Genomic DNA, 21,531 nt, shown 5'->3' with positions numbered 1-21,531 from the left:
TTATAATTTACAACAGTACCATTGTCTTCAAACAGATTTTTGTAGTGTTTTTGAATGGAGTCAAGGATGCCTTGAGTGATGGGCATGTCTTCACCATCAACACAGATTTGAATGATAGTCCTTTATGGAATTTAGTGAATTGTCTCTATTGAAAAATGTAGCTGAAGGGAAATCTGCTAAGCGCTGTTGTATTCTTATTTTAATATTTCTTTCTTCTACTTATTTCTGCCTTTCCACTTCTATCTCTATGTTAATGTTTCTAGATGATGATGATGCTACATTCTATACCACTGCATTGGTTACAAGCCAGCTTCTCTCTTTATACAGGTCTTTCAACATTTTTCTTTAGAGGAAAGTCTGTTCCTTTCCCCATTCCATCGTATTCTGTTTTAATGCTTATTTGAATTTTAACTACATATCCCAATTCGAGGTAACATTATTCCAATTTGAACAAAGGATTTCGAATTTGGTTGGAAAGATCAACAGTAAATTTGGTGGAAGTCTCCATGGCCCAGAACTGCTCTCTACTTGTTCCATGCAGTGGAACTTAAGCAGAACTGGATTATGATCTGACTTGTCAATGTCAAGATGCTTTATCTGAATTATCCTATTTATAATGGAAAAAGAGATATAAATTCAATCAAGATGGGTGTTCCAATACCTTGATTCATGTTCATGTAAACCTGGAGATTAGAATTGCAAATCCTCCATATGTCTACTAGTTGAGCATTGTCAAGACATGTTTTTAACTGTACATATCCCACATTTCCACTCCTGGGGTGTCCTTTTGTGTAATGTGGGGTTTTTAATACAATTCCAGTTTCCAGCTGCTATGATGTAGTGGGTACCATATAAATATGGCTACAATTACTGGAAGAATTTTCATCTAACTGTATTAGATGGATTATAATCATTAATAAATCTGACTACATATCCACAGTATTTCCAGTTTACTCTCAAGATTCTCCTTTCTGCATCCCTTTGGATATTACTGAATAACCCAAGAGGTGGAGGGGGACAAGAATAAGAACTCCTATTCCAGCCCTGTTAAATCTTCCAGAACTCCAATAAGAAAGAAGTGATCTCTGTCTACTAAACTTTTCCATATCTTTATATCTGCAGAAATATGTTTCTTGGAGGAATAAAAATCTGATGTTGACAAAATTAGGTATACAGGCCTCCTCATATACATTGTGAAGGTGACTTCACCAGAAAATCAGTTTGGATCTTCACCTGATAAATCCTTTTCTATGTTACTAATCTTATCCCATTTCGAGAATTTCTGTATAAGAATTTCATTACTGTTCTCTATATATTTCATTCGAAATCTTTTGATTTGTACTGTTTTTAGCTAGCTCCCAATCATTACAGGAATATTTGTGCTGCCTTCGAAAGTAAAACCTGTAATAGACTGTCCCTTGTTTCCGCATGTTTAACTACAATTAGATGATGATAAGCAAATCCAATAATGATGACAAGCCATTAATATTCAATTATGAAACATAACTAGAATATTTATTTTAAAAATTATATAAATATATTATTTTTTATATAGTATTACTGACATAAGTTAGTTACAATAGCAAAAAAACATTTGATCTGTAAAGAAAAGATGTAATGTTTAACAATTTGTATTTTAATCTTATCTTACCACATGACCTTCTTCATCACATGTTTCTGAAAGATAAGTATCAGTGATTTATTCAATATATAATGGGAAAATGAGAATTCATTTTAATGACAGATATTGTATATTGAAAAACAAATCAAACAAACAAACAAAAAAAAAAAAAATATATATATATATATATATATATATATGGGTTTTTAAATATTTTGCACACTTTTTAAGCACTTTTCTATGTAAGGCTGACAAGGAAAATACTGTGCTTCCATACCTGATAATCTGATTCACCTGCTCTAGTCAAGAGCAGATGAATCAATCAGATTATCAAACTCTTTATCACTCATGGTACCAGATGTATACCAGATTTACAACTTTAAGTTGGATAGACTCATGTGAAGAAAAAAAATTTTTAAAAATAAAATAACATATATATATATATATACTTAAATAAATAGGCTTCACTTCGGCGATGTAACATTATTTAAATTAAGGGGATATTAAATCCCACATTGTTTCAAAAGTGAATAAGAACCTCAAAGATCGGAATCGAAGAGTTTCATACTGAATATAGTATCGGTGGATACTATAATATATAAATTTTATATATTTTAGTAAATTTTATAAAATATAAAATATTATATATTTTATAGTACTACATGCTTTAACTTACGCTAAAGCACGTAGTACATAGCACATAGTACAAACTAGGGCAACTCGTAGCAAAGGTGGGTAAAGGTCCGATCACTATTCTTAGTATTTCCCATAACGTAAAACACATCTCCTAGGAGATGTATGAAGTTATGCATTATGGTGGAAGGTCACTACCCAGACCAGTTTCAACCTTTATTGAGGTCTCATTAGTGAGTAGCCAGTATTAATAATTTTGTCTACCTACTCACTGATGAGACCTCACCAAACCTTCCACCATAATGTAAAACATCATACATCTCCTACGAGATGTGTTTTACATTATGGGAAATACTAAGAATAGTGATCAGAGCTTTACCCCCCTTTGCTACGAGTTGCCCTAGTTTGTACTATGTACTACGTGCTTTAGCTTACGCAAGTATCCGCCGATACTTTCAAGGAAAAAATGAAAAAATTAAATTTTGTTTGTGTTTATAAATAATAACAATGCTAACAACATTATATAAATGCAGGTACAACATGTTAAAGGTTACAGCTTATGTTTTGACAATGATTGAATAGTTAATAATTGGAATTGTTCAATTAACGCTTTAGATTATGAAACAAATGCACTGCGATCATACGCCGATATTCGTTTGCGCTTGACACTGAATGTTACGTCATTCCCAACTGTAACTGCTCAAATGGCAGTGTATTTTTAGTATGCTTACACACCTTATTTCTGTGGATATGAAATGTTTATTATTGGTGCGTGTGCTTGGTGAACTATTTTTTATAAATCTTATTTTATTTTGTTAAAATAACATATAATTATTTATTTATTATGGATACAAGGCTGAATTATGACGAGTGTCACTGTTGAAAATATGAAAAGAACTATGTTTTTTTCAGTTATTGTTACACAAAACAAATGCACAGCAATTTAATCCCATATTCGTTTGCCTTGTCATTGCTATTGATACGAAACTTTTATTTGTGTTTGTTTGTGGCAAGGTTGAAATATTTTTAATAAAGCAATTTTTAATATGTAAATTTATTTATTAATAAATTTGTTACTGATTAGGAAAAAATGTTTTTTTTTTTATTTTTTATTTATTTATTTTTTTTATATGCAGCACCCTCACTTAAAATTTTCACCAGATGCCATATGGATACTTGGTGATGTGCCACATTAGGTCGCCATGTAGTCCTGTTGTTTGCTTTTCTGGGGCCTCAACTTTCTGAAGATTAGTCACTCCATACACACCATCCATCCATCTCATTGATTGTCTACCCCTTCCTCTTTTTTCCAGGAACTTGATCTTCTATTACTGTTCTGAGAAGTCCCCTTTTCATCCTTTCATCAAGTTAAAATATTTTGGGCACATTGAAAATGTGTCCAAAATATTTTAACTTTCTTCTGTCAATATCCTTAAGGAGCCTTAAGTTGTACTGATCTTATCTAACACCCATTCATTTGTATGTCTTTCAGTATATGATATTCTCAACAGCCTTCTGTAACACCACATCTCAAAATCAGATATTCGTTTCTTATCTGACTTCTTTAGGTTCCAAGTTTCACATTCATAAGTCGCTGTTGGAAAAACGTCTTCCAAAATCTTCAACTTTGTTCCCATGGTGATAGATCCATCCTTCCAGATTTTAGACAAGTCTCTGACTATTGTTTTAGCCATTCCAAACCTTCTAACATTGTCTGAAAAGCAACTCATCACATTAATAATGGATCCCATGAACTCAAACTTGTTGACTTCCTCAATTCTTTCTCCATTAAGGTACACTTGTTTCTCAAGAGCTTCCCTGTTTGTATTTCATTTGAGAACCATAATCTTTGTCTCACTAGGATTGAGTTGAAGTCCTCTGTTATTACTGATCTTGTTAACTTTGTCAAGAATTAGTCCTGGTACTTCCATGTCTTTACAAAGGAGTACTGTATCATTCATCAGCAGGTCTTGGGGTAATAATAATAATATCTCAGATTACTGATCAATCTACATCCTGTCCTAATTCCTGTCTTGAACTCATTCAATGCTTCATGCATGATATCCTCTGCATTTATACTAAACAAGTGAGGAAAAAATAAACATCCTTGCTGCCTAACTTCTTCTCCAACTTGAAGCCAGTCAGTCAATCCAACACCTGTTCTTACCATGGCTTCTTGCTCCCTGTACAAGTTGTCTATCAACCTGATAGTTTGTTGAGGAAAATCCATTCTTTTCATTACTTCCCACAGTTTCACATGCTCACCACAGCCAAAAGCTTTAGAGTAGTCTAAGAAACACATTACCAGATGGAATCTGAATTCTTTATATTTTTCTATGATCTGTCTAAGGCAAACGATCTGATCTCTGGTGCCCTTAACTTTCCTAAAACTGCTTATTCCTCGGGCATCTCTGCATCAATTTTGGCCTCAATCTTATTTAGCATGATCTTCAATAAAATTTTCTTGCATGAGATATTAAACCTATGACTAATAAAATAAAAATAGAACCCCACTCTGTTATTCAAGTCAAAACCTATTCAAATCTTCCTGAAGGGAACTAATATCAACAGGGCTACTTATAATTCTCCCTCACTTTGAATCATCAACAAACAAATGAACATCCCCAGTCAGTGCTCATGATGTATCTTTTAAGAACAAGTAAATGCCGACCTGGTCGGCCGAGTGGTCAGTGTATCCGCTCTCCTGCCAAATGGCTGCAGATCTGAATCCTGATGTGGGCATGGATGTTTGTGATTGTCTGTGAAAATACTAGTGGTGCTGATGGGCAGTAGATGGTGCTGGTGTAGATGATGATGGTAGCTGCGGTTCATTGTAGTTGGTGGATTGAGTGTGGAGACAGAGTAGTAGAGTAGGTGCCCTCCCTCGAAGAGTCTTCGGACTCCTTGGAGATGTTAGGTAATAATAATAATAATAAAACAGCAGGTACACAAGTACAGAACCCTGGCGCATGCTACTGGTTTCCCTCCCTTTTTGAGATAGTACTTCATCATACACAACTTGTTGGTGTCATTCAGTAAGCCAATCTCCAATCCATCTAACTGATATACTATCTATTCCCATCCTCTGGAACTTGCACACCAACTTATCATATGGTATCTACCCAATGCTTTTGCAAAGTCCAAGAATATCAATGTATATGATTATTCCTTATCTAACATACTTGTCACCTTATCATAAAATGCAAGTAAATTGCTAAAATAAGACCTACCCCTCAAATATGAACTACCCCCCATGCTGACCATCATAGAGAATACTATGTCCAACCACTCAATCTTGTGTTCTATTCCTGATCAATCTTTCCAACCACTTTGACTACAACAGCAGTTATACAGATTGGTCTATAATTGGAATCTTATGTCCTATAATTATGCTTGTGGAGTGGTGTTATTTTGCCTTCTTTCCATTCCTTAGGAACTTTACCTGCCACAAGATTTTCATTAAACAACCAGGTCAAGGGAATAGCTAACTATTGTCCTTAGTATGTGGTGATATGTCACCCATTCCCGATCCTTATTAATATCTAACCCAATCAACACCCGATACACCTCTTATTCTTTCACTTCCTTCTTCTTCTTCTGCAGCTTCTCCCACTTAAGTGGGGTCACTGTTGATAATGAGTCTCCTCCACACCTTCCTGTCTTGGGCTGTCACCACATCCAAGTTCTTCATCCTCAAGTCCTCTTTTACCAGCTCCCTCCATCTCTTCTTTGGCCACCCACGCTTCTGCCTTCCTTGCACATCCATCTGCATGACCCTTCTTCCCACATATTCGTCCTGACTCCTCATCACATGACCAAACCATCTCAACCTTGCCTCCTGTATTTTCACTCCTAAGTTCGTAACTTTCACTGTCCCCTGACATAGTCATTTCTCAGACGATGGTTTCTGGTCACACCGCACACCCACCTAAGCATTCTCATCTCTGCTACTTCCATCCTGCTGATGTTATTTTTCCTCAGGGCCACAGTTTCTATAGCATATGTCATAGCTGGCCTCACTACTGTCCTATAGATTTTGCCTTTCAGATTGATCGGCACCCTCTTATTGCATAACACTCCAGCCATCTCCCTCCAGTTCCTCCAACCCGCTTGCATCCTGCATCCCACTTCCTTCTCAGCTCCTCCATCTTCTTCCACTGTTGAACATAAGTATCTAAAGTCTCTCACATTCCTAATGACATTTCCTTCCAGCTCCAGATCTGTATCCTGGCCGCCGCCCACTGTGCAACACATATACTCTGTCTTACTTCTGCTCAGTCTCATACCTCTCTCTTCCAGTACTTTCCTCCATCTTTCCAATTTAGTTCCTGCTTCTTCTCTTGAATCTGCACACAACATTGTCCAAGGCGCATCTTCTCTTACCTCCTCTGTTACCACCTCCATCACAATATTAAACAGAAACGGACTTAATGCTGACCCTTGATGCAAGCCAACTGTTACTTGAAAACTTTCTGTCTGTCCCAGATAGGTCCGAACACTTGTCTTCACATTTCTGTACATTTCCCGCAACAACCAGACATATTTCTCTGGCACCTTCTTCTCCCTCAGACACCTCCAGACTTCTTGCCTTGGCACTCTATCGTATGCTTTCTCCAGATCAGTAAATGCCAGATGTAGCTCCGTTTGTTTCTCTCGATACTTTTCCATCATCTGCCGTAACCCAAAGATAGCATCTGTTGTTGATCCACCAGGCATGAAGCCACTTCCAATTCTCCTAATACTTGCATCCCTTCTATATATTGCGTGCCGTCAGTTACACCAGTATGATATATTTTGATAATATGCACATTCAATAAGTTCACTGTAACCTTTGCAACAGTCATTGTGTTGCCATGACTGTCAACATGTGTCAACTTGCCATAATTATTCTTTCTTCCCAAATATCCAAAGAATTCTCTTTAATTAACTTAGGCCTGACCAGCCGGTCTCCTCTCATGATGCACTTGTTCTTTCTTTACCATGCTTGTCACCTTCCTAGCCTGCACTGTATACTCTTTATCAATCTGATCACTAACAAATGTCTTTTACATAAATTAAAGATATCAAGAATTTCTCCATAGAATTTTCTTTTTCTCACATCTTTCTTGATTTTACTGTTCATCCATTTCATTTCTACACTAATGTTGACCTCTGGTTCTCCCCTGATTTATAGAGGTTTAGTTTGAGCGTTTTTTTTTTAAATGTTATTTTCTGTTTTTTTTCCATATTTTGTTTAATTTATCCACATAAGACCATCCTTTGTTAAGCCAGTATTTTGCTATTTCCATGTTGTTGAAGTTGTGAGACTGTCAAGATGTGTAAATTGCTTTACTTGTTCAAGTATATGATTTTCTAAGTTTAGTGAAATTTTTTCCTCATCTCTTCCTATTTTCACTGTTTTAGTTTTGCTTTGATTGATTTTCATTTGAAAGCTTTGCACATTTCATTAATTTTTATTTTTTTAAATTTTTTTTTTCCAATTGTGCTTTGGATTCTACAATAATAATGATATTGTCTGCATCTTTAATGTGGTTGTTATTTGTTCCATTTATTTGTAGACCTGTTCTTCAGCTATGGATTTGCATATTTCTTCAAGAAGATAGCAAATAAATTTGATGAGAGTGGACAACCCTGCATGACTCCTTTTTGCTACTTTGAAAATGTCTGTTTTTATTTATTATATTGACAGTTGCTTTAGTATCTATAATAATTTGTAATAAAGGTTTGTATTTCTGAATCTAACATCACAGATTTTAAGATGTTTATCATTTTGTTCCTATCAATGGAATCCAATGCTTTTTTTTGAAGTCAATAAAACTGCAGTGTATAGTAAGTTATAAGCCTGGTACTTTTCAGCCAGGCTCTTAATTAACTGTAAAAATGTGCTTTATAGTAAACTTTCCAGATCTGAAGCCAGCATGATCTTCTCCTATTGTCTCATTCCAATTAACCTTCCAAACGGCTAGGACGTCTATAGACGTCCAACTAAATCTGGTAATGTTTCAGCCCACCTGTTTAAAGAACCTGGATAAGAAGTGCAATTTGACCCTCATGTCCATTAGAAAGTGTGATAAACCCTCATGCTGAAGAGAATGGTTAATCGGATTATCTCACGTTCGTAGCTGCCTCTCAGTTGCCTACAACAGGAAATGCACTTCCTTGTTCCATGCTGGTCAACTGGATTTTAGTTATATAGGATAGACTAAAAATAGAGAAATTATTTATATTTTTGTTTTCTCTTTTTATTGTACAATACAATTTTAATGTCTGGACAAAATAAAGATCTTGTATAATTTGTTCAGTTAAAAATATTTAAGTGAACAAAGCCTTACCTTGGAGAATCAATTTAATTTTTTATTTTTTTGTGCTAATTTTTTTCTAATCGCTTACTAGACAAAAGATTTTTCTTTGTTCTCGAAGAAATTAATTCGCAATAATTATTTGAAATATTCTTTTAAAAAAAGAAAAGAAAACCGGCTGCCGACGTTCCAGTTTAGATTATTTTTATTTTTGTACAAAACCTTCGAAATCGAATAATACTTCACAGATTTCCTTTAGAACACACGCTTGAGCAACTTTGCTTTATAGAGAATAACATGAAATTCTTTAATCATATTACTAAATTTTTTCTTCATGTTGTATAGTAATCTACTCTTCTTTGTACTTTCACTTTCTTGGTTTCATTTTATAATTGGTCATTACAAAATGAAATTAACAGTTATGATTTAAATGTATATTTTCTGCATAATTCAGATATTTTATTCTCCAATTTTTAAAGTAAGCGATAGATTTGCTTATTTTTATCATTCAAAATATGTATATCAAAATTTCATTTCCTTTCACAATAGAATTGAACTTTATTTCGCCTCTGATAGTTTAACATCCCCCGTGGCATTACTATCACACACCCGAAAACTGTTATGAAACATAGGTACAGTTTTTATTTAATTCGTTATTTTTCTCTAGTAATTGTTCCACGTAACTTTAATTTTTCGATACTGAAACTATGTGGTGATTATTATAAATTAACAAATTATAAATCAGACAATATACATATTATTTATGTATATTGTCTGATATTGAGAGACCCTTTACTGGGGAAAGGTTACTGCATTACAATGGATAATTACTTTATATGTCCTGAACTCGCTGATTTGCTTTTACAGCATTGTACAGATAGTTATGGTAAATGCAAAAAAGGCGAGATATGCCTCCAGATCTGGCTTCAGGAAAGTTATCGAAGGGGAAAATCCTAGCTTATCAGCGAGGAAAAGTCTTTGCACTACGTTGGAAAGACAAAAAAGATGCTTTTCTGCTGTCTTCTCTGCACAATCCATCAACAGAATCCGTGGAGAAGCATGGTTTGAAGAAAGAAAAACCCATTGCTGTGTGTGCATAGAACAAAACTATGGGTGGAGTCGACAGGTGCGATCGGCAGCTATCATTCTACTCTGTAATGAGGAAACAGCATAAAAAATATTACAAAAAAGTGTTTGGACATGTATTAGATTTTGTTATTTGGAACAGTTTCCTCCTGCACAAGAAAAAATGTTTGTCTACCATAACATATCTAGAATACAGAATAGAAATTGCGAAAGCATTGCTGCATGCATATGCGCCTTCTTCGGCAAGCAGAAAAACAGGAAATCCTGCCAGACATCTGAGGTTGAACGCTACTAACTCCAACCATTTTCCCAAAAATCTACCACCAATGGCTAATAAAAAAAAAACCTGCATGCAAATGTTATGTATGTAATAAAAAACTATCAGAAAGGAAACAAAAATCTGGTGCCCTGAGTGTAAAACTGCTTTGCGTGTTTACCCTTGCTTTAGGGTGTTCCACACTGTTCAAGAATTTTAAATTCTGAACAGTATGAAATAAAAAATGTTTATTTTCAAGGCCATCAAAACAATCCTTTTCAGGACTACAAATATTGATAGAGGGATACCTGAATGAACTGTTTCCTTTTCATCTTGAAGGCGAATTTTTAAGTTCTTTTATGACACAGAATGATATTTTCGAAGGAATAAAATTATAAGAGGAACTGGAATACTCTTTCCAGGTAAAGTATTTCACCAAAACAATAAAAAAATAATGAAATAAAATCTACCCTATATACATATAAAACGATAAGCCTTTTTATGTCATGTTTTTCGAAGCGTTTTGAAACTCAGGGGCTACCCTGAGTGTCGAGTCTTCAAAATTCGAGTCATCAGAATTCAGGGGTGGAACCCCCTTTCGAATTATCACAAATAAAGGAGAACTGGCCTACCAGACCGGAACACGGGGGTGGGGGCATAGCCCCCTAGTTAATAAATGAAATATATAAATAATAACGGGAACATTTTCACCTTGCCAACATTCAACATTGATGTGATATGGGTTCCAAATTTCTTGTTTCGAAGATATATTACAAAGTTTTATAATAAAAAGTTCTGCTACAATGAAGTTTGACATAATCAACAATATTATTACTACCTTATTTCTGTTTCTCGTTTGGGAGAAAAATGGTGAAATGTCACTCTTATAATTATATGAGATGTTATAATGGCAAAAATAGTAAGAAAAAAAAGTCATCTGAACTTTCTCTTCAAAACACAAAGAAAGAACCTTGTAAATTCAGCTAGTGGAAAAGAAAATACTACATATTTTTCTTCTGTTATCTGATTTTTTTCTTGTAGTACAAAGAAGAAATCACTGCATATAACATGGAGTCTGCATGAGGGAAAAAATCTGGAAATTGGTTACATTATAACGAATAGTGAAATCATTTCAGAAAAATTATTCATGTAAGATTCTAATCTCAGCAGACATAACATTTTCTTCTAGATTACATATCTAAAGTAACTGAACCTTTGCTACTATTTTACATAAAATGAATAGGTATGTTCCCCAAGTGATTTACGTTTGTAACAGCTGTCTTGCGAACGATTTATGAAATAAATTATCTGAAATATCCGCAGATTGATTAGGTCTGTATTCCCCCCCCTCCCCCAAAAAAAAGAAGATTATGAAACACATATGCACCTTTTCTTTGAATTCAAATAACCTTTTTCAAGATAATTGTATGATTTAATTTCTAATTTTTGATAATAAAAGTGAAACTGATCATTACAAATTAAGCAATTATTTTGGCATAAATAATGTATAAGCATGTAAACGAAATGTCGGTATTTCTGTTAGGATATAGGCAATCAACAATCGAAAAGGAAACAAGACATTCTTGACATATTCTGCACTACAGCATGAGGTACTTTAGTGCGACTTTAGTGTTCTCCCCTTTCTTCTCAATAGCACTGAGTAAGCCTTCAACTTTTCCTCCAGCTAAGAGGATATTACCGAGTATTTATAATTATGACGTAGATTATTTCAGAAATAGCTTCCAGCAGCAGAAGTAATATTTAGATTTTTTTAAAGAAAACAAACAAAAATAATACTACTGAACTTTCTTCTGTGTAGTATGCATATAAACAATTTTGCATGGTGAAAATATAGCATATTATTTTTAAAATTTCACATAATTTCAGTGGACAGTAGAACAGCTGGTTTTAGATTGCAAATAAATAGAACAGAATTAGAAGCTTCAAGGTACAATCTGATTCCCGTATTTTTTTTATTTTATTTTATTTTTTTTATTATTTTTTTATTTTTTATTTTTAAATAACGAAACCTGTGGGGCGATCATCATTAAAAGAAACACACGTATAAAGTACAGTGAAAATTATTTAACTGTAAATATTTCATCCTAAGTATCTCAGGACATCATCAGTACAGTATTTAAACAAAAATTAGGAATAACATACAGTTAGGGCGCATGATTACAATAGAATCTCATGAAAACGTGCATAACGTGCTAAAGTAGTACAAAAAAAAAAAAAAAAAAAACGTTAATTATTTAACACAGTTTTATATGATAATTTCCCATACTTTAGGAATAGTAAGAAAGTCGTTGTGGTTTAGGTTTGGTCTGTGTAGTAGGACTTCAGAACTTTCTTTGTATAAACGTTCATGTTTAAATAAAGATCTATGTAAAAGTTTAGCCTTTTCCCAATGGATCCTATGGTTTGGATTTTCAATTCCGTGTTGAGAGAGGCCAGATTTCTGCGGTTTAAGAAGACGAATGTGGTCTTGATGTTCCGAGATGCATTTCTGAACAGACCTACCTGTCTGTCCAAAGTAAGATACTTTGCATGAGCATGGAATCTCATAAACACCAGGTAACATCAAGGGTGAGAGTTTGTCCTTAGGAGAAGGTAACAAGTTGTAAATTTGGTTGATAGGTTTGTAAGTAGTGGCAAAATTGTATTTCTTCATAATTTTAGAAAGACGTTCTGAGATGCCTTTAACGTAAGGTATGGGAATCCTATGCACTTCTTCCTGTCTGGTTTGATGTATGCAGAAGTGACTGATGATTTTTTGAGTTGATTTGGGATTATATCCATTTAGGATATAATCCCAAACTACTTACAAACCTATCAACCAAATTTACAACTTGTTACCTTCTCCTAAGGACAAACTCTCACCCTTGATGTTACCTGGTGTTTATGAGATTCCATGCTCATGCAAAGTATCTTACTTTGGACAGACAGGTAGGTCTGTTCAGAAACGCATCTAGGAACATCAAGACCACATTCGTCTTCTTAAACCGCAGAAATCTGGCCTCTCTCAACACGGAATTGAAAATCCAAACCATAGGATCCATTGGGAAAAGGCTAAACTTTTACATAGATCTTTATTTAAACATGAACGTTTATACAAAGAAAGTTCTCAAGCCCTACTACACAGACCAAACCTAAACCGCAACGACGTTCTTACTATTCCTAAAGTATGGGAAATTATCATATAAAACTGTGTTAAATAATTAACGTTTTTTTTTTTTTTTTTTTTTTGTACTACTTTAGCACGTTATGCACGTTTTCATGAGATTCTATTGTAATCATGCGCCCTAACTGTATGTTATTCCTAATTTTTGTTTAAATACTGTACTGATGATGTCCTAAGATACTTAGGATGAAATATTTACAATTAAATAATTTTCACTGTGGTTTATACGTGTGTTTCTTTTAATGATGATTGCCGTATATCTTTTGTCAAAATGGTAAGATGAAGTAATTGATTTTGAATGATGTCTAGAAAAGCTTTCAAACTTGTATAGAAATTTAGAGTAATTATGCAATTCAGTTCCAGAAGAGGATAAGGAGGTGGGGGGGGGGGGGAAGCATTAGAAAATCTTCAAAATGAGCAAAAATTTTGAATCATTCCGTATATGATATTTTTCACATATTTTCAACATATCTACAAGGATATGCATTAGATATTATCGTAATATGGATAATACAAATAAATAAATAAAAGACGAAGAATCACTGCTAAAATATCGTTGGATATAAATTTTTGATACCAAACAGACACAATCGGAAACCGATTAATGCAATTTAGCATTTTAACATTTTTTTTTTATTTTGTCTTTATGAATAACAAGAAATCGTTTCTAAAACTGAAATGTGATGATCCATATAATGCTATTTGGCTAGAAACGAAAGCAAAAGGACATATTTATTTCAATAAATATTATTTAAAAATATTAATATTTGACATAATATTTTCAAAGCAAACATTTGAAAATTCTGAAATTCGAAAAAAAAGTATTCAATTATTATAAGTAAAGTGAAAGAACAATCAGTGCAACTCTTCCGGTGCACTGATTTGTAGAATAAAATACACCAAATTTACTATCACTAAATAGATTCATTGCAAAAGCTGATCAGTGGTCATTTCAGGATTGATTTCTTTCGCCTATGTGAAAGTCGTTTCAATTTTTCGGAAGAGACACAATAAATCATTTTAGAGGCAAGAAAGGTCAAATAACTTAGGACAGTAAATGAAATTCTAAGCAACGCAATAGACGTAAAGCCAGGGGGACACAAAGGTCACTCAGCAACAGTTAATCCACTAATGGCTATAGAATAGCCGTAACGAGATTAACGGCGGAGGAAGGTAATGGCATGATAAAAGGTAGAATGCCGATGAAGTTTTGATCCATGAAAAAAGCTAGGGAGAGCTGACTATATCATCCACACCAGCTGGTTGGAAGGTTAAAGTCTGGATTATATTTTGAATGATGCATGTGAAGATTTTGTAGCCATGACTTAGCAATGTTATTGGTCTATAATTTTCACACCTTTGTTTATCTCCCTTTTTGTTAAAATTGGTATTATGATGCCTGTCTTCTGGTCATCTGGAATTTCACCATGTCCCTAGTTTGGTCAGTATATAGTATTTGGTTAAAAAGTTCAAGCAGGATCGATGACTGCTATTGGCACCATATTTCCACACTTCAGTAGGAAGTTCATCATAACCAGGTGCCTCAGATAAATTCATTTGGTTTATTGCATTCAAAATTTCTTCTTTTATTATAATGGCACTTTTTCTCCTTCTGTCTCTTTGTGTTTTTTCATTCATTCCAAAAAAATTCGGAATGAATGTTCCAAGATACTTTCCCAGAGGCAATAACTTGAAACATTCATTCCAATTTTTTTTTTTATACATGATTAGTTTTGCATTATTAGTAGCATTTTATCAACAATTTCCTTCCAATTTAATCTGTTGTTAGTTCTCCAATACATCCAACATTTTGAATTTCTTCTAAGACACCAAACTTGATGGCAGCCATCCTCTGGTCTTTTTGCTGCCTTCCTGGCATCCAACACCTGTTCTGCTAGAGTTTTCTCTCCCATTCTGTTTAAGTCACCATATTATGTCAAATTAGCACTAATAAACTGGTTCTTGAATGACAAAAATGTCAAAAATATCAACTGATGCCTTTTGTTACTAATTTTTTGCTGAACTATCATGTAAGTAGTCTCTGGTTATCAGCTGTTTGTTTTCTAACCTAACTCTCAGAGTGAAAAGTTAAAATATACTTGAATGCTGCCTTGTGTACTGCTGGTTTAATATTCTGATGAATTTCTCTCTTATTCAATATGAATTCATTTAGCTTGCTGTTAACCAAACAAGTTTTGTTTATTGTATTATCTATTTGCATACAAGCTAACAGGCAAATTGGCCAAGTCATATATAGACAAAATAATACTTTCAAGTAGGCAGTAGATGCTATTGTGTGCAGATAACGTATGGTTGCTTATCATGAAGATGAAGGATTAATTAGTGTAGATGGTGGGTTGCGTGGAGTGGAGTGGAGTGCCTGCTTATAAAAAGTCCTTACACTTCTTTCAGGTGTCACAATAATATTTCAAAATTCAATTCGTAATCTTCACTAAAAAATGTACAGGAATTATTATTATTATTACCCCAAGACCACATGGAGTCAAAGACTCATCTGGGAGGTCATTTTATCACACACACATCACATCATACCGGGTCTTAAACACACTCAAACTCCTTGCAGATGATTCCAGGGATGACCTCTGGGTCTCCCCTGATCTCCCACTATTCTCTGTAGAACTTCTCCAGCATTGATCCTATAACAACCCCTTACCAACTTGTAGGTCTCTATCATATCTCCCTTGTTCCTCCTGTCCACCAGACTCTGCAAATTACATCTCAATTTTCCCTCATACTCAACATTCCAGAGGTGAGAAACTACCTTAGTCAGCCACCTTTGGACCCTTTTCAACATCTCTTCATCCTTCTGAAAACCCGATGACCAAATCTGGGCACAATAGTCCATGTGTGGCCTAATCAAAGCCTTATACAACGGAACAAGAATCTCCCTACTTTTACACGTCAGTGTCCTCCGCATCATTCCCAGAAGCCTTTGTGTTGTCTTCACAGTTTTGGCGATGTGTCCCCTAAATTTTAGGTCCTTATCCACTATCACCCCCAGATCTCTTATTTCCTCTTACTCCAACAATATATTCTCACAAGCAAAAATTCTGCAACTCATCTTTGTTTTCCAAATTTTAAAACCTTACATTTTGCAACACTGAACTCACATCCCCATTTCCGTACCCAATCACTCAATTTATTCAAGTCTTCTTGCAAGGCCAGAACATCTTCACTACTCTTTATGGGTCGTCCATCATCTGCAAACAACTGGATATCTCCATTCAAATCTTCACCAATATCATTAATATACAAGTTTAATAGTAATGGCCCTAAAACAGATCCCTGAGGCACTCCACTAGTGACTTTCCTTTTCCTGGATATCGCACCTCCATTAATATGCGGTGATATATTATCAAGTCCCACAGCCTTATTTACATCTAGTTTACTCAACTCCCCAAACACCTCTTGCTCACTTACAGTCAGTCTCTCCTCCCCATCATCAACTGCTCTCAATCTCTCCATGAAGTCCCATTCACAAGATTGAAAGATCTTTATGAACTGCTCATTAAGTATCTCCACCACATATTCTGCAACAGCTGTCTTTATACCATTTTCTCCAATCAATGTCATCCTTCCATAATTATTCTTTCTTTTGCCGGCTACATATAGAAAGAACTCCCTAGGATTCTTTTTGGCTTCATTAGCTAACTGCTGTTCATACCTCTCTTTAGCTATTGAAAGTTTATTGCTGAAAGTTTATTTTTCACTTGGTTAGAGTATAATAAAATTAGTTTAATCCTTTATCCAAGTGTGAGCAAACAAAGTTTGCACCTGAAAGTATTTTCAGGAATGGGGTAAGGTGGTACAAAACCAGGGCAACTCGTTGCAAAGGTGGGCCCTCCTTGCCTGGTCTTCGTAGACCTCATGGAATTGGTTATTTCCACTTCTCTTATGCTGCCTCCACAATGCCCTTTTTCTCTGTATCGCATGCTTAATCTCTTTATTCATCCATCTCACACCTACCTTATTTAACCATCTCACTCTTGGAATACATTTTAGACATTGCATCTACTAGATAGTTTTTGAAAATTCCCCAAGCTGCATTGATCTCTTTTCCAGCTAACTCCTCATTCCACGCCTGCAAGTTGTCTCCTGATCTCTTCATAATTACCCCCCTTGTAGTTCCACATATACTCTTTTCTCACAGGGATCCTTTCACTGCTGGCAACCACCCAGTCCTGAAGCATTTTACTTGTGTGACAGGATCTCCATTGAGAAAACTATTGACCTCTTCCATATTCCTGCCTGTTTTCATAGTTTTATTCTTTTTACCCCTGATTTTTGCACCAAACTTGTTGCAGCAGACACCAAATTTAGTTAAAGAGTCCTGAAATCTAATACTTTATCTATTTAGGTTTATAACATCAGCTGTAAATTAAAGTGCTAAGATGAATATTTCTAGTTAATGTTAAGTTTAGTGCTTCTTTACCTTAATAATGTGACCCACAGATGATGAATATAGCATAATAAAGATATATTATTTTATATGTCATATTATTATTATTACGTGACACCTCCAAGGAGTCCAAAGACCCATCAAGGGAGGACACCTACTCTACAACTCTCTGTCTCCAACTATCCACCAACTACAATGAACTGCAACTACCATCGTCATCATCTACACCAATGCCATCTACTGCCCACCACCATCACCAGTAATTTCACACACAATCACAAACATCCATTCCCACGGCAGTATTCAAACCTGCAACCTTTTGGCTGGAGAGGATATACGCTAACCACTCGGTCAACCAGGCCAATTAAAGACTCATTGAGAGAGTGCACCTCTTACTCTCTGTCTCCACCACTTAATCCACCAACTACAGTGAACAGCATCTACACCAACGCTATCTACCATCTATTGCCACCACTACTAGTATTTTCACAATCACAAGCATCCATGCCCACAGTGGGAGTTGAACCTGAAGCCTTTCGGCTGGAGAGTGGATATGCTAACCACTCAGCCAACCAGGCTGGCCATATATTGTAACGTAACATGTTCTATTTACATTATATGAATGTATGACTTTGAACAGTTTTTTACTTCACATCACAACATTTCCAGACCTGCAAAACTCAAACACAAATCCTTGTTAAATTTCCATCATTTCTTAATGTCAAAAATAAAAATAAATAAATAAATAACATAAAATAAAACTGATCATAACAATTCATATCGCCTGAATCCAGCTTGCTGTTTCCCATATAGTTGTTTTCCCAGTTGGAGAGAGGGAATGGAAAGAGGTGTAATGTAACAGTGACTCGATGATCTGTGGTGATAGGATGCGTGAGGTGTGTTTGCCTGGAGGAACAATAGAAAGTGTGGCTATGGCAATTAAGAGGGGTGAAAGGGTAGATGAGATGATTGTGATGATAGGAACAAATGACTTGAGAGGTAAAGTAAATTAGGCAGAGAGAGAGAGATATGTGATTCTTGCTTGAGGTAGTACAAAAGAAGATGCAGAGAGGAAAGATAGTGTGTGTGTTGCCTAGGTATGATTGTGACAAGCTGAGCAGAAGAGCAGTCATATTGAATAACATAATAGCCAGAATGTGTCAGAAGAGAGGATTGGAATATGTGGATGTTTGGACAGCATTTGAGGACAGAGAGGAACTGTATGCGAGAGACCGCTTGCATTTGAATGAGGAAGGACGTAGGGCATCTGAAAAGTTGCTGTTCTGAATGAGTCAGTGTGTCAATGAAGGGAAACTAGAATGCAAAAGGTGGATGGTAGCAGAGGTGGCCTCTTGTGGGTACTTGGGAAAAGGGAGACAACATCAAGTAGTAGTGAGCCCAGTCGAGTATAGAGGGGGATAATGCTGGGTATAGAAATAGTGGCATTTTTATGCTTTATACTAATGCCAGGAGTATCTGGAATAAAGGAGAGGAATTGGTGGTGCTGATAGCATCAGCCTGGCCAAAGATTATTGGAATCACTGAGATATGGTTGACAGAAGAGGATATAATAACAGGAATAGAAGTAGCAGGGTACAGCATTTTTTGTCATGATAAAAGGAAAAGCGTGGTGGTGGTGGAGTACTGCTTATGATAAGTGATGACTTATGTCCTCTAAGAGTACACTAATGATTTTGAGAGCATATGCTATGAGGTAGAGATAGGTAAGACGGGATATTTAGTTGGGTGTTGCTACAAACCAAGGAGCACAGAGGGTGGGGACCAGGAGATGTTTAGACAGTTGAGCTTGGCAAGCAGGGACGAATGATGATCTTGAAATTCACGCTTGCTCTTGTTATCATTCAGGGAGTCAGAGATGAATTGAAGTCTGATTAGCGGAATAATGAATTACTGACAATTTAAAACTATATATTTAGAAATTTATGTACATTCAATCATACAAATACACATTTATTTTACAAATGATCAGTGGATGTGTCATTTGCACAACACGGCGCTTGGCCGCACGAAAGAAGACTTGATTTCGAGTCTAGTCGGCGACTAGAGGAAATTTTTCTAAGCCTTTTTTCGACTGGTTCCGGAGTAAGTTGATCTCTGGCACAGGCAAACTGGTTTTTCCTCCTGGAAACTCGGGTTTTTCGTCCTGTAAACTCAAGAAAAATCGACCGTAGAACCCACAGACATTATTTCAGACATTAAATATATTGTGTTAGAGTTAGGGACCACGAGATGGCGGCACATTTCAGCCGTCTCTCTTCACTGTGTATGCCGCTTAATTAGTGATAGCCTTGGGCCATCTATCTCTGATTGGTACCAGTGGAGATTGAACTGCCCACTCAGTCTCCAAAAGTTAGATAGGGCTAAATGGCCTCGCCTACTCCTCGTATACGGGAATAAAAAGGCGTTAGCTGATTTTTATTTATTTATTTTTTTAATTCTATCTTTTTCAATGTAGCTACTTGAATACAAATTCTACCCTATGGTTCTTCTTTATGAACTGGATGATAACATCATCATAAAAAGTTGGTTGTAACTTAATTTTCCCAAGCAACACGCACGCTTGTAAAGGCTGGTTGAGCTACTTTGACTGCGTATGGCCTTGTGTTTCAGACAATGCGAAGGGAGAGGAAATGACTATGCACGCACATGAAATCACAGTGCCACAGCGAGGACCTGGAAGCTGCTACAACTGAGCAAGCCAAGGTAGCTTTGACTAGACGAGCAAGCACTGGCTTTCGATACACAACATAAAGCTCAATTATTGCCACGCAAGCTTAAGACATCTTCTGTCTACAAAAATAAAAGCCTAAATGGATGCTTATAAATGCATGCATTTATTAACAAATAAATATTAGTTCTTTTTCAATTAATGAGCTTTCGCAGAAAGCATGGCAATCATGGAGAAGTAGCCCCTGTTGGCACATGCAAGAAGAATGATTGTTATGGGAGATTTTAACTACAGCAGTATAAATTGGGGAGAGGAAGATGCATGTAGCAATAAGGGAATGGAATTTCTGGAATTCTCGAGGGACAAATATCTTAGGTGACATGTAATAGAGGGAACAAGAGATTCAAGAGTTTTGGATTTGGTTATAGCATCAGAAGAGCTGATAATAAGTGAGATGACATCTCTCCCACCAGTTGGAGAGAGTGATCATGTGGTTTTGACTTGGAAGATGAACAGACATGCAGGAGTATCAAAGAGACGGGAATATATGTGGAATTATAAGGCAAGTGACTACGTAGTCTTAGACATCAACTTGGGGAAGTTTTATGGAGGGAGGAACTGGAAGGCCGGGATATCAGTAGTGCTTGGGAAATTGTGAAGGAACATTTGTTAGCAGCAATAGTAAGCTGTATTCCACAAGTGAAGAAGAGGACACAAATTGGTGTAAAGTGGATGACAAACAATATTAAACAGGAACTGCATGTGAAAAAGAGGCTATAGGAGAGATATAAGGAGACAGGTAAAGAGCAGATGCATGAAGAATATAAGACACAGGCCAGGAGAGTGACTAGTACGTAAGGAAAGTAAAATTGGAATATGAGAAAATATTGGCCCTAACATCCAAAGAAAATCCTAGGGAATTTTTTATCTATGTGGCCAGTAGGAGGAGAAATGATTGTGGAAGAATGACATTGTGGGATAAAAATGGGAATTGAGTGACTAATGCAGAGGACATAGTGGAATTGTTGAATGAACACTTTATAGGTGTATTTCATTCTGGAGGAGTAAATTTGAATACTAGAAGGATAGTGCAGGTTCGAGGTTTAGAGATGAATGAGGAGAACGTCTTCCAAATACTGAGTACTCTGGATGTCATTAAAGCTGTAGGACTGGATGGTATTTCACGAGTTTTGAGAAATTGTTTGTGCTACGAACTGACAGCTTCTTTGACTTGGCTTTTCAATGAAAGTTTGGCTACAGGAAAGGTGCCCTAAGGAATGGAAGGAGGGTAAGATAGTGATAAGGGAAGATAAGGGAAGGTAAGATAAGGGCGTAGCAGACTA

The 21,531-nt window shown here is 35.7% G+C and overlaps 1 protein-coding gene across 4 annotated transcripts in view; it reads right to left on the bottom strand.

Annotated features, from left to right (window-relative positions):
- The window catches only part of LOC150094462 (hemocytin-like), a 2,636,009-nt gene that overhangs the window by 380,100 nt on the left and 2,234,378 nt on the right, over positions 1 to 21,531 (bottom strand). For all 4 annotated transcript variants that reach the window (XM_090412206.1, XM_090412207.1, XM_090412208.1 and 1 more), the window contains one exon: positions 1,652 to 1,677. In XM_090412206.1, coding sequence (XP_090268332.1) covers positions 1,652 to 1,677 — 26 coding nt within the window. The remainder of the gene's footprint in view (positions 1 to 1,651; positions 1,678 to 21,531) is intronic.

The sequence above is a fragment of the Typopeltis vanoorti genome, chromosome 22, assembly GCF_054136105.1.
Source record: "Typopeltis vanoorti isolate ZY-2024b chromosome 22, IOZ_Tvanoo_1.0, whole genome shotgun sequence".
NCBI classification, from domain to species: domain Eukaryota; kingdom Metazoa; phylum Arthropoda; class Arachnida; order Uropygi; family Thelyphonidae; genus Typopeltis; species Typopeltis vanoorti.
Note: the sequence above shows the minus strand (reverse complement) of the source record. Positions and strands in the feature narration are given on the sequence as shown.